At 35.1% G+C, this 13,474-nt stretch overlaps 1 protein-coding gene across 1 annotated transcript; it reads right to left on the bottom strand.

The window, feature by feature from the left end:
* Window positions 1-1,263: 1,263 nt before the first annotated feature.
* LOC114189541 (myosin) lies at window positions 1,264-12,191 on the bottom strand. The gene is made up of 17 exons (XM_028078128.2): window positions 11,776-12,191; window positions 11,530-11,690; window positions 11,253-11,328; window positions 11,083-11,124; window positions 10,954-11,016; window positions 10,504-10,553; window positions 10,390-10,417; window positions 10,141-10,215; window positions 9,958-10,068; window positions 9,813-9,873; window positions 9,223-9,339; window positions 8,959-9,080; window positions 8,803-8,872; window positions 3,125-3,166; window positions 2,974-3,014; window positions 2,525-2,651; window positions 1,264-1,493 (listed from the first exon to the last, which is right to left on the bottom strand). Exons 1-17 carry the CDS (start codon window positions 12,082-12,084, stop codon window positions 1,384-1,386), a joined length of 1,605 nt encoding a protein of 534 aa, XP_027933929.1. The 5' UTR covers window positions 12,085-12,191; the 3' UTR covers window positions 1,264-1,383.
* Between the last annotated feature and the right edge of the window lie 1,283 nt (window positions 12,192-13,474).

Genomic DNA, 13,474 nt, shown 5'->3' with positions numbered 1-13,474 from the left:
AGTTAGAATAGAGAAAACCCACAAGAAAATGAACAGATGTTCAACTTACACGGTTGAAGAAACTGATCCGACAGAATGGAAGAGCTTGCCAAGAGGATCACCCTAGCAGTCTATGATCTTCAAACAAACAAGTAAAGAAGAAGAACTCTTAAAGAAAAGTCAAATAACTAAAAAAAAGTGATTTCTAGAGCTATAATGTATTTTAAAATAATGAAACTTATTTATAACAATTCTATTCATACTAAAACCTTTTAATATTAAAATAATCGAGTCTCACCGTTTTTAAACCTATCATTTCTAAAAATGTCATCTTCTATATCTTGATAACTACAATAATAAGATTGATAATAAATAATTATAATAAGAATAATGATGATAATAAATTATCTAAGTGATGATATTTTAAGAGTTACCTAACAATAATATTTTAATAGGCTGTTATTCAAGTTGTCAAATTAATGTTTTTATTATAAAGAAATCTTAAAAATAAAATAAATATGACTAAAATATTATTAGTTTATGGTATTTAGTAAATTTTATTTTGGTGAAATTCAAATTACCATCATCCTCCCTTGGTAAATATGGTTTGACCTTTTTAGGATAACCATAATGCATTCTTTCTTCAAAAGTGGATAATCAGAAATTAATCTTTAACTATTCCAGTAGCCCAGTTAAATGACTTCCCAATGAGATATATTATTGTGGGAAAAGTTTTCGAAAAGGGTCTAGAATTCTTCAATAAATGAATTTTAAGAAATAATAAGTTTTGGTAAACTAAAATGAAATCACCAGCGCAGAGGTGTGCTTCCATAATAGGTTACGAAAAGGAATGGAAGGTGAAAAAAGCGGAAAAATTGTTGATAACCCAACCATTAACCAACCACCCTTTTCTTCTACTACGTTGTCTGTCTAAGTCTAAGTGCGGAGAAACAACAGGAAGCTGTGTTAGATAGAAAAGCTTGTGCAGAAGTGGTGGCAGTGTAGGATATATGATTTGTAAAGCATTCACTTCATGCTCTTTTCTTGATTTGTTACTAGAATTCTAGGCTTTTAGGTAAGTGAACTAAGATATAATATCAGTTTCATGTTTACATCTTTCTTACCTTTCTGACGTATTCTTTTCTAATACCCTTCACCTATAGATGAGGTTTTCTATGATTATTATTCTGACAGGTTATAACTGTTAATTATGCCGTCAAAGGTGGAAAAGGAGAGCGATGACTTCATCCGTTCCTAAATTTAATCAGTCACTATACCTGGAGCTAACAGCAAGAATAAACTCATTTAAACATAATGAAAGGTGACACTCTCCAGAAGATAAAATTCACAATTCATATGCATAAATCAGCAAATCTCTCAAGCAAATTAAGCACACATTTAAAGTTAAGTCCACTTTCGTGCAATAGTTAAGTCCTGGTCAACTTCCTTTCTGGATGCCTCCCATAGTCGATGTTCAATCCCCAGTTTCCTCAGCTCAGAAAGTCCTTGCTCAACTGGAATTTGAAAAATCCACGTAAGTAATAGAGAGCTAATTTTCTCAATAATACTAAGCAAGAATTGATCCCTTAGCCAACGTTGTCAATGGAGGAAAAACTAAAGCATATCCATTATGTGCTTACGAGAAGACTGACACAATAGGAGAAAAGGCACGAAAAATAATTATAAAAAGCATAAGGCACGAGAAAGGAACAGTTAGCTATGGTTTTGGTTCATGGTATGGGACACGAAAAAACCCTAGACAGACCATTGGAATTGCAATACATCAAAATTTCAAGCACAATGAAGCATTTTGAAGTGTAATGATGTGTCCGAAATAAGCACGCTCCATTATAAACATACAAAAAAAAAAAAGACTCTCCCTACCTTGTCATTAACCAATCTAGACTCTAGGCCTACCAGCTGAGAGTTGTTGCATGTAAGAAGTGTAATTCAACTACATCTACCATGGTTAAAGGTGATTAGTAGCAGGCATTGACTCAAGAAATATGTTACCGGTGACAATAACAGGACAATTTTCTACGAAACTATAGAACAATTCAAATTTCCAAACTAATGTAAAGTGGTCGGAAATTTAGAGGAACATATCAAAAGCTATTGGAATGTCCTTAACTCTTGGAGAACTCCACTACCATAAGGAGGGGTAAGTAAATCGGTTGGATAAGTAAAACTCACTAGTGTCATTAATGAACGAAGTCATGGTCCTTTCCTGTATTAAAGGGTCATGTAAAGAAAGAACATATCACCCAACCCGAAAATCGGGTCTTGTAATGAGAAGGGTACTCTGAAGTTAATCCACAAAACTTGTAATCCTATTTGAGATAATAAATACTTTTAAGATATTCCCGTGGACGAAGGCAAGAGCTATCAAGCCATGTTAAATTGCTCTCTTTTGCTATTTCTACCAGTGATAATTTTCAATGTGCATGAGATTTTTGCCCATCAGAAACCAAATAGTAAAATACTGGATTGAAACATCCACGTGTACTACGTAGTAATTAATTAAAACAAAAATGCTAAGCGCTACCATCAACAGCATCATGTGATGTAGGTGAATGCCCACTCCGACCAATCCAAAACTGAAGACGTTCTTTGGCTATGTCCTCCTCTATACCATGAACCTTGGCTCTTCTCCAAAAATATGTCAGCCAAGCCTGTCCACGAAGAGTAAATTCACATATAAGGCAGCATGTTTCACTAATACAAAGCACACATTTCTAGTAAAACAGAGAACCGTGAGAGTAAATGTCATCACTGCTTACAGATCCAAACTAAATGCAAGCCACTAACATTATGAGGAGGTGAATCATTAAAAAGTACATGCTACAAAAATTAAAACCAAAGAATGGTGTAATCCAGAATCTAGAAAAGCATGCCTTCTTATAGAGAAGAAATAAATACAGTGTAATATACAAACATTCCAAGAAGCTGCTAATGTGATAAAGAGCATAAATAGTTCATAAGAGAACAGAATACCTCCTTGAAAAGAACATCCTCAGACTCCTCTGGACTCAATTCTACATAAAAACCAAGATATTTAGCATAGCTTTAACATGTCATCTTCATTTTTGCACAAAAGGGACAATGCATAGCTATTTCAGCTAATACTCGGTGGGAGAAAACTTACCAAAGGCTTCTATAAACTTAGGGTCCCCCGGTGATTTAATATCTGGCAATGGTAAAAAATGTACAGAATGTTATTAGTACATAAGAATGCTGAATTTTAATATGACAGATTTAATGTTTATAAATAGAATAAAAAGAAACTGCATTATATTATAGGAAAATAAAAAACCAAAGTACAAGAATGATGAAATTAGCTATATAACTACTCTAGAGAGACTCGGATAGAATGCACCTGATCCTAATTCAATCTGTAACAAGATTAGTTACAGAGGACGGTAGTCAAAACTTAACAGAAAAGAAAGGTTTATTTATAACAGGAGCAAAACTATACACCAATACCCCATGAGCTCACAAGAAGTGAGAACCAAGAGAACAACAACAACGAGAATTTCCTTGACAACAACCCTGTGTTCTTCTAATGGCTGAGACATAAACTGGTAATAATTACCGCTAGTACTACTATACATTATTTCTGTCTGCCCCACACTACATGGAATTAAACAAGGAGTTGCATACAATGGGTGTCTCTAGTACTACTTTCTTAGAACATGGGTTTAGGCCCAATTTAATCCAACAAAATTTACAATGTGGGGGTTTCCCCCACTTATATATTGTATTTTGGTACTATCTCTATCCAATGTGGAACTTGGGTTTTTCCCAATACACCCCGTCATGTCCAGCTCTATTGGTACATGAATAGCATGGTGGATGACCATCTTTTAACGGATTAAGGAGGGACTCTATTACCATCTTAAAATGTGAATTTAGATCTTGAAATTTTCCCAATTTTCTCAACCTAGATATTTTTTATTCCAAAAGCTTCAAACCTTATGGCCAACACAATAACCTTGTTTCCAATGATTGGAAATATGATAGAATTCAAAAAATTCTTACAGCTGATGGCAATTACCTGCCTATCAACGCTGCCAGCAAGATTTCTCCTTTAACTATAGTTTTTGTTTCTCCTGATCTTTCCACAAACTCTATTTCTGTAGGGAAATTGGTTGATTATAATTGTAATGCCCGGTTTTCTTCTTCTAGTTGTGTTGTGCAGGATCAAGTATCCAGGAAAAAAATTATGAAGGACCCTAAAATTGGATGACTATTTCCTATTCAATATCTTCGTCTACATGTTCTCCTTCTTTGCCTTTATTTTCTCTTATTCGTATTGACGTTCAACTTGGAAATGAAGAGTGGCATAAGAGTTAAGATTATCCAAATTCTCATGTTTGTAAAAATCTAGACTGTTGGGGAGTAAATATCCATTTTTCCCTTTGTGTTTCTTTTGATTGCATGATGTACGAACATAGAAAAAGTAAAGCCCCACCTTTTCCAAATGTTGCAACTCATTGTTTTGATATCATTCGTGGTAAGTAATGTTTGGGGCGCTATACCTATTATTTCCTATGCACATTACAACTATTTTTTCCACGTTTATGGATTATTTACAATAACTTTAAGTGGATTTATTTTCTTCTATATGAGGCAAAAAAGTGTGCTCCTCTTTTATAAGGTTTGTAACTTATGTTCAAACTCAATTTTGTACACATACAAAAATTTTAAAAACCTGATTCTGGTGGAGAATGTATGCCTTATAAATTTCAAATATTTCTTCAAGACAGAGGAATCATCTCTCAGCATTCCTATCCTTGAACACAGGAACAAAAACCATGTTGTTGAGAGATAGAATTGTTATCTTCTTAGTATGATAAGAACTCTTTACTTGAATGTTCAATTCCTCATCATGTGAAGCCCTTTCTACAACTGTTCATTTGATAATTTTGGATAATATATCTCCCTTGTATAAATTGTATGGCCATTCTCCTTCATTTTATAATTTTATACATTTGGTTGTGTTTGATTTGTGAACCTTAGGGCTCAATCTATTAAATTTTCTTTTCTAATTCTTAAAAAGATTCTGCTTGTTATGATTCATGTGTTGTATAAGAATATCTATAAATGTTATTTTCTTTGAAAAATCGTACTTCATTCCATCATATGCAGAACCACCATCTTTATCAATATCTTTGTTGCCTCAATTTTCTTCTAAATTAAACCACTGGAATGATTTAAACCTGATTTTGTAGTTGAAAGATTTGTCATAACTTTGGAGCCCTCCAAGACTACGATCCAATACTAGATTCTTCCATAGCATTTCCTCTATCGTTTAGCTGACCTTCTAGACCACCTAATCTATATGGTTTTTCTTTTCCTACATCTTTGTTGACTACCTCATCTTCTATTCATATTCATGTTTTAAACATGTTGCAGAAAGAGTGTTGGAGAAAGGTAATCCAAGAAGAACTTGAGGCACTTGAAGAAAATCACACTTGGGACATTGCCCTTTGTCGTCCCAATGTCACCCTAGTCGGAGATAACTGGGTTTTCTCTATGAAGCTTCACTTAATGGTACTTTGGACTGCTACAGAGCTTGTCTAATACCTCTACACATAAATGTGGGTATAAATTTTGAAGAGACATTTAGTCCAGTTGCCAAATCGACCATGATCCAAACCACTCTAGTTATTACTACTTCTCAACCTTGGAAACTGTATAAAATGAATGTAATGTTTTTCATAATGGTGATCTCAAAGAATAAATATATATATATATGAAGCTTCATTTTGGCATGCCTAGTTCTTCTCCTCATGATGTGTGTAAACTAAGGTGCTCTTTGTATGGACTTAAACAAGCGCCTCAAGATTGGTTAAAGAAATTTTGCAGAACATCTCTTAACTTCTCTTTTACACAGCCAGAACAATTATTCTTTCTTCTTTCACAAATACCAAGGGGATAGCTCTCATTCTACTTTATGTGGTTGACAAGACTGACTACTAAGCTTTAAAGTATGGTTCATGCCACTTTTAAATATAGTGGGAATCTAACCTATTTTTTAGAGTATAATTACATCAGCAGCCTGATGTTTTTCTGAACCAACAAAAATATATTCAAGTACTAATCTTGGCAAGTTTGACTAGTGTTGATCCAATAGGTACTCTTTGAAAGTTAACATGCAATATCATAAAGATGATACAGATCTACTGTCCTATGCTTTATCAAAGTTTAGTAGGAAGCCTCATCTACTTGACATCATCCTAAGATCTCGTGACATGTACATCAAGTCATCCAAAGCACATCCTCCCCTCAGTGTCCTCATCTTGTTTTTGTACGTTACGTCATTTGCTTCCTTGCATGGTCACCAATGCAATGAACCCCATATGGAATGCAGAATCCATCACACTAGGTTCAAGAACCAAAAGCAAACTAACGGGAGATTATTTTTCTCCATAGGTTGTCCTAGAATGATCTATGAAGATGATTCAACCAATTGGATCATAGAAAATCCTAAAGAACAAATGAACATGAAAATGGGTTTGAAACCCATATTGAAACAACTCAAGAACATGATCATATAAACAAAGCAATTGTATATACGAACAAGGTTGAGAATTAAAGAGACAACATATAAAGGAAAGAATGACTTGAAAGGATCAATATGAAAGAAAGAAGAATTTTATTCAATTGATTGATTTGAAACAGTACCTCAATCTCAATATATATAGAACTCTAGCCCTACACTAATAATTATAGAGAGATCTCTAAAATCTTCTAACAACTTGTAGTAATACGCTTAATATCATACTAACAACACTCCTCAAGATGGTGAATGGATCTATCATTCCCAGTTGCATGTGAGAACATGATATCATTCGCTGGAAAGACCTTTGGTGAACAAATTTGTTAACTGAAGCCCAAATGGGACATAAGTAGTGACAAAGCCAATATCCAGTTTCTCTTTAATAAAGTGTAGATCTATCTATGTGTTTGATCCTATCATGTTGAACTAGATTGTGACCAATCCTAATAGTTGACTTATTATCACAAAAATAATCATAGGCTCTTCACATGCCACTTTAAGATCATCTAGAATCTCAACCATAGTAATTCATAAACCCCATGTGACACAACTCGGAATTCAGCCCCTACACTAGACCGTAGTACAACATTTTGTTTCTTATTTCTCCAAGTCACCAAATTTCCACCCAAGAACAATCAATTCTCTAAGCTAATTATGTAACTGACTGGATTTTATTAGCACCTCCACAAGCTCCTTAATCTTTCTTTTTGTTATCCTTACTTTGTATTCATTATTTTCTTCTTGAATTCTTTTCTTTTATCCTGGCCCCAGCTTTTGCAACCAGTCTTCCTTGAATAGCTTACTCCTCACCATGATGTGCAGGATTTTTTCCTTCGAGGAAATCCTTACAACCTAGGCTTACAATGGTGTTGATTGGGTTTGTTGCCAAATTCTACTGCATGGTGGTAGTTTTTTTTAGGAGACGCATATTTCATGGGAATGTAAGAAACAAAATACAAATCTTCCACTGAATCTAGGTATTTTGCTATGTCATCTACATGTTTTGAGAATGTGGTCGCACAATCTTTTAGTGGAGGTTTTGCTTCTCTATCTGATCCTATTCTTTATGTTGATAATGCAAGTTCCACTCAAATTGCAACAAATCTCATGTTTCATCAATGCACCAAATATATAGAAATAGACTATCATTATATAAGAGAAGCCTTAGCTAGCCAAGTTACACCTCTTCCGTATATTTCTGCAGCTCTTAAAGAGGTTGATATCTTAACCAACACTATGGCTGAACAATGACATTAGCTATTTTTTGGCAAATTGCGGAATTCCATACCCTTTATGTTGTGATAATTATTTTTAATTAGAAATTACAATTGTACAACACAAATCTTTCTGTTAGGCTGTCATAGTATTTAATTAAATGTTATATTTCAATAATTACTATATAATTATATGTTACAGTTTCTTATAAATATTGTGCTGTAAATATAAAGCTTTTATTAGCAGCAGATCAATATTTTCCCAAATAGTATTCCTGATTTTGTTATGGTTCTTATGATTTTCTGAAACTCTAGTCATCCCAATCCTTGCACAAAGTTTTACATGTTCCCCAATTGACCAGCAATCTTATCTCTATACACTAGCTCACACAAAATTTGAATATTGTATTGACCATTTTCCGTTTTCATTGTGTCTTGTAGGACCTGCTCAAGAGTAGAGTAGGTGCTACTTCGTGAAGAGTAAGAAGATTGATGGTGTACTAGCAAAAAGGTGTTGTCTTCTATTCAACAAGCAAACTCTGAAACTTCACCATGCTAAGTCCTTATTTCTACATTTCAAATCAGTCAGTTAAGTCTTTTCACTATGATATTTGTCAATTTTATTGCAACATTTCCTCCCCGTCGCAATAAAAGTCTTGCACTTTTGACCTTGTGCATTCTTATGTGTGGTGATCTATTAATGACTCTACACACGGGGCTATGTGGTTTGTGAGATTAATTGATGACTGTACTTGTGTGATATGGTTGTCTTTTGAAGAATAAATGTAAGGTTTGTTGAATATTTGTCTATTTCTTCCCTCTTTTTCTAAAACCAATGTGGAAAGTTTATTAAGAGTGTTCATGATGATACCAAATATGTCAATCTAATGTTTTACAAGTTTCTTAAGATAATGACATTATTTAAGAGCTAACTTGTGTTAATACTTTCAACAAAATGTGTTTGAGTGGGTTTTAATATGCCTTTCTTCAATCTATCATTCAAGCTATGTAAGCACAGGAAATAATGATAACAGTAACAATACATACCTGAGACTAATTGTCGAGCAGAATTTGGACGCCGCTGTTGAGCTAATGCTTGCACAATTGCATCCTCAACCTCATAGAGAAACGTGACAAAAATTACTTAGATGACTGAATTTCCCATAACAAAATATTTAAGTCATTTAAAATATTTCTGAAAACCTTTAAAGAAGCAAGCTCTTTTAGTCCCATTTCAACAGAAAGCATACTTTCAATATTTCCTTCTCCAGTAAGATCATTTAAGTCAGGAACAAGTTTGCTCCTCTTCTCGATTGCATCATCATCTGTTTAAAAATCATAACAATAATCTGGAATTCACATAATGAAAATCATCACTGTAAGAAAAAATATAACATAGAGCATGGATTTGCCCTACTATGCAGCCAAACTAATATGAACTGTACAGTCCAAATCTTTATTTCATGCCTTTTTCCCAGCATTCCTCCTTTGCCTTTTGTCCAGCAGAAACAACGACCTCAAATGGAAGAGGGGCTAAGGATGACCAAAGTTCGTACTTCGAAACTGCAACATCTGCACAGATGCCTATAACCATGGAAGAAGTTACACTACATGGAATTATTCACTTATCTAGATCAGCTGAATTCAAACTTGATATATAGACAAAGTATAATTCTATATGCATGCAATCATACAAAAATTATAAAACTCGTATTAAAAGCTTCAGTAATGTATTCCAGTGCAGCTGAGATGTTTTTGCCTCTCACCAGAAGAAAAACAAAAAAAGGACGATATATCACCAGTTTGGTTTATTTTGTAGCTACATACCAATTTGTTAACTTAACATCACTCTACTGATTAATGATAATACTAACATACATAAATGCTGAAAGAACTATAATAAAGAACTGAGAAAGCATATTCAGGTTCTGTCAAAAGTGATTGACATATAGAACCAATTGATAATAAAATGATCGATTAGTCATGTCCACAAGAAATACAATAATGCTTCTCCCAAAAGAAAAGAAAAGAAAAAGTTAAAACAGACAGTAGCGTACCATATTTTGCAGCTAAACCCCAATAACGAGCAAGCCAACACCTCTTTAGAACAACTTCTTCCTGACAAGAAAATAATTATATATAACAAGTTTTCTAAGTAATTAATAAATACCAATGGACTCCTACTACTGTGGAAATATGTACCATTTCTTTTTGAGTTAATATCATTCTTTGAGTCATTGATCGAAGAGCTTTTACTTCAGATTCAGCTCCATTAAGCTGTCTCATTACAGCCTCAGTCTCAACTTTTGCATTCTGTTTCAGAAGAAAAAAAATTAAACATATATAGCAGCCTGTGTTGAGAATGTTAAAAAATGGCATATTCACCTCAATTTCAGCCTGTAGAGATGTGATTTCTTTATCAACTCCATCCTTTGAGCCTTTGGCATTCTTAAGTGCAGCCTGTGAAATAAAAAGCTTTGCTGAAAGCATTTTTCACAAGTGGATTAAGCAAGAAATGGAATACCAAACTATTTTGCTAAACAATATATTGATTCCCCTTGATGCATAAATCAACTATGTTCAGTGTTTGTACAACATGCAGCTCCACAGTTCAATTTATTACCACCACACTACCTCTCTTTGACGCAATGCTGCTTCCTTTCTGCAATTCAGTAATAAGGGAATGTCATACACCGTACTAAGCGAATGAAAAGCCATTTGCAACAGTTTTAACTTTATCTCATATACCTGCTCAAGAGTTTGGCTTCCAAAGATACACCTTCTCCGAGGGAAGCAACCTACAAAGTCAGATGAAAATTAAAAACTGCACATGAAAGAAATTTCGTTGACACATACACTCATGTATAAAGATAAATATCTAAGCCAAGTAATAAAATTTCAAAACTAAAAAGGAAAGCTCAATTAACTAGAGAGAAACTCATAAAAATAACCACTAGGTGCACTAATACAACCCAATCCAGCGAGGTAAAAATGATGATTTATGCTAAACAATAGACAGAATCTGAAATCAAAAGCAATAGGGAATTCTTAATCAGAAGCAGGATAATAAGCAAGTATGAATTAGGGACTCTTAATGTATCAACCTTGAAAAAGGAGACAACAATCAACTCAGAAGGCCATTATCAAGTGCGGAAACTAGAGTACTGCATACTAAGAATTAAAAAAAAATGCCAGCACCTGCTTCTCAAGCTCCCTAACTCTGGCCTCTGATTCCTTGCATCTCTCTTCCTCTAGTCTAAGCTGCATGGTAGAAACGCTTGAATACTTACGAATGATGTGAGTTCAAAACAAAGTCGACCGTAGTACCTTGTCTAGAATACTTTCATTTTCTTCCTGCAGCATATCAACCTGCAGGTAGAGCAGAGATTTGTTTAAGTGAATTTAGAAGGGCGTGGCCTCGGAAATTAACACGTTGAATTCTGTTTCATTGAAAGTCAGAAACAGGAAAACAAAATTTGGCAAAAAAGGTAATTAACCTCATCGCGAAGTACAGAAGCCTCACGCTGATGTCCTGAATCTTTTGGTAGAACGAGTCCAGTATCAAACGGAAACCTGTAAATTTAATGGAATCCTGAATTGTAATTGTAGTTTAGGGGGTGGACAGGCATGCATTATTATACACATTCACACACATAAACGGAAGCAGCAATATGGGAAAACAATGTGGGAAGGGGTACGCATTGTATGGATCTATTAGTTATAGAATAAGATATGACGTAAAGGGAAAGAAATGCGAAGGGAATGAGATTTTACCTTTTATCTTTGGGCTTATTATTATGGATGGGAGAGTCTAAGGAAGGAACAGGAGCTGGAATCTTGAGGCTTAGCGGTGGTCTGTTAGTAGCAGGTGGAGTCGGTGCTGCTGCTGCTGCTGCGCGAAGATACGTTGATTCTTCCTGGAGGTTTCGAGGTACCTGATTAAGTTAGGAGGCGAATAAGGAAAGGAAGTTAGTTAATGATGGATGGGATAAATGTAGAGTGGAATGGGAAGAATCGGACCGCGGCAGGAGATGGCGATCTGAGAGCGGCAGTGGACTTAGCAGAGTTCCTGGAGAGAGATAGAGGTGGGGGAGCAGTGTAGCGGAAACCTAGATCGTCGACGTCGTCGTCGTCGTCGTCGGCAGTCTGAGAAGCCATGACCTGGGCGAGGCGCTGAGCAGCGGCTTTGGCAGCAACATTCTGAGTCCTTTTGACGGTTGAAATTCCAGTTGCAGTAAGGGTGAGGGAGGAAGAACGAGAATGACCATTACGTGAGTGTGATGGCGACGACATCACATTCCCAGATTCACTGCTCCATTTCCGCTCCATCTCTCTTTTCCCTTTACCCTTTGCAAATTGATGCCTGTTCACTCCTGGTTAGTCGGTCAGTACTTCTACCAGTACTGCTTCAATGTCAATGCTTGTCACTCACCATTTTGGTCCACTCTTTTTCTTTTTCCTTTTAAAATTCAATAACCGTTACTAATTTTATATCATTTTCCTCCATTTCCTTATTACATTATAATTATTATTCAACTAAAATTACAGAAAATATAATAAAGGCTTAAATACCTTTTTAGTTCTCATTCTTACATATGGTCATCATTCTGATCAAATGTTTAAAATAATCTTCATTTCTATCGAATGTTTAAAATGGTTCTTATTTTCGCAATTCGTGTTTTATTTGGTTCTTTTATATAACGTCGTTTAAATCATTAACGGAGCATTGTACAGGTGACACGGTTTGTATTAGGGTGTATTATACATATGGCTAATTAACGTTAATTTCTCGGGAAAATTTCTTCATCCTCGTCTTTCTTAAGCTCCAATTTGCAGAGTAAGCAGCTAATACTTGTCATTTCATCATTGGATTGCAGTTGCGCTCTTCATTCCAATTTTCCAATTAATCATCATCAACGAGATAAGTGGGTTTAGGGTTTTTTGGGTTGTGTTTGCTCGTGGGTTAGGGTTTTCATAATTCTATTTTGGGGTTTGTTTGTCTTTCGATTGTTGTGATGTTCTGCATGGTTTCTAAATTATTTCCATGATTTTGTGTAGTTTGTGTATGTAGGTGGGGTTCAGTGGGGGTATTTGAAGTGAGGCACATATACATGGTTGAAGATAAGTACACAGTGAATGTGAATGCTCAACATTGCAGCAGTAGGAAATGACTTTTGATTGCTATCCCTTGCTGCCATGTTATTGCAACAATGAATTTCATCAATGTCAATGTTGAGGACTTCATACCAATATGCTTCAGGAGATCCATCTACGAAGAAATATATCAATCTATCAATCATTTTTCCAGCAGTCAATGGTGAAGTCTTATGAGAAAGAACTCCCTAGCCTGACGTTCATCCACCACATAAGAGGATCTTACCAGAAAGACAAAAAAAAAAAGGTTGGAAGAGTGAGAGTTGAGAAAGGATAACACACAAATCATCAAAGGAGGTCATAGAAAAAAATGTAGCACATGCCGTCAGATTGGACATGACAGGAACAATGGCCCAGATAAGCATGTGGATGAGCAGACTGCAACACCTGCTGAGACTGCACCAAATGCCCAAACTGTTGGGAATACCAACTGCTGATAATGCACCAACTGCTGAAACTCAAACAACTCAACTACCAACTCAACCATCAAGGAATGAAGTGGATAGTCAAGCAATACCACTACAACACCAGAAGAACCATCTCAGCAGTTTAGGATGAAATTACA

Source organism: Vigna unguiculata, chromosome 7, assembly GCF_037176805.1.
Source record: "Vigna unguiculata cultivar grain cowpea cultivar isolate G323 ecotype 2 chromosome 7, ASM3717680v1, whole genome shotgun sequence".
NCBI lineage: Eukaryota > Viridiplantae > Streptophyta > Magnoliopsida > Fabales > Fabaceae > Vigna > Vigna unguiculata.
This window is presented reverse-complemented; position numbering and strand designations above follow the sequence as displayed.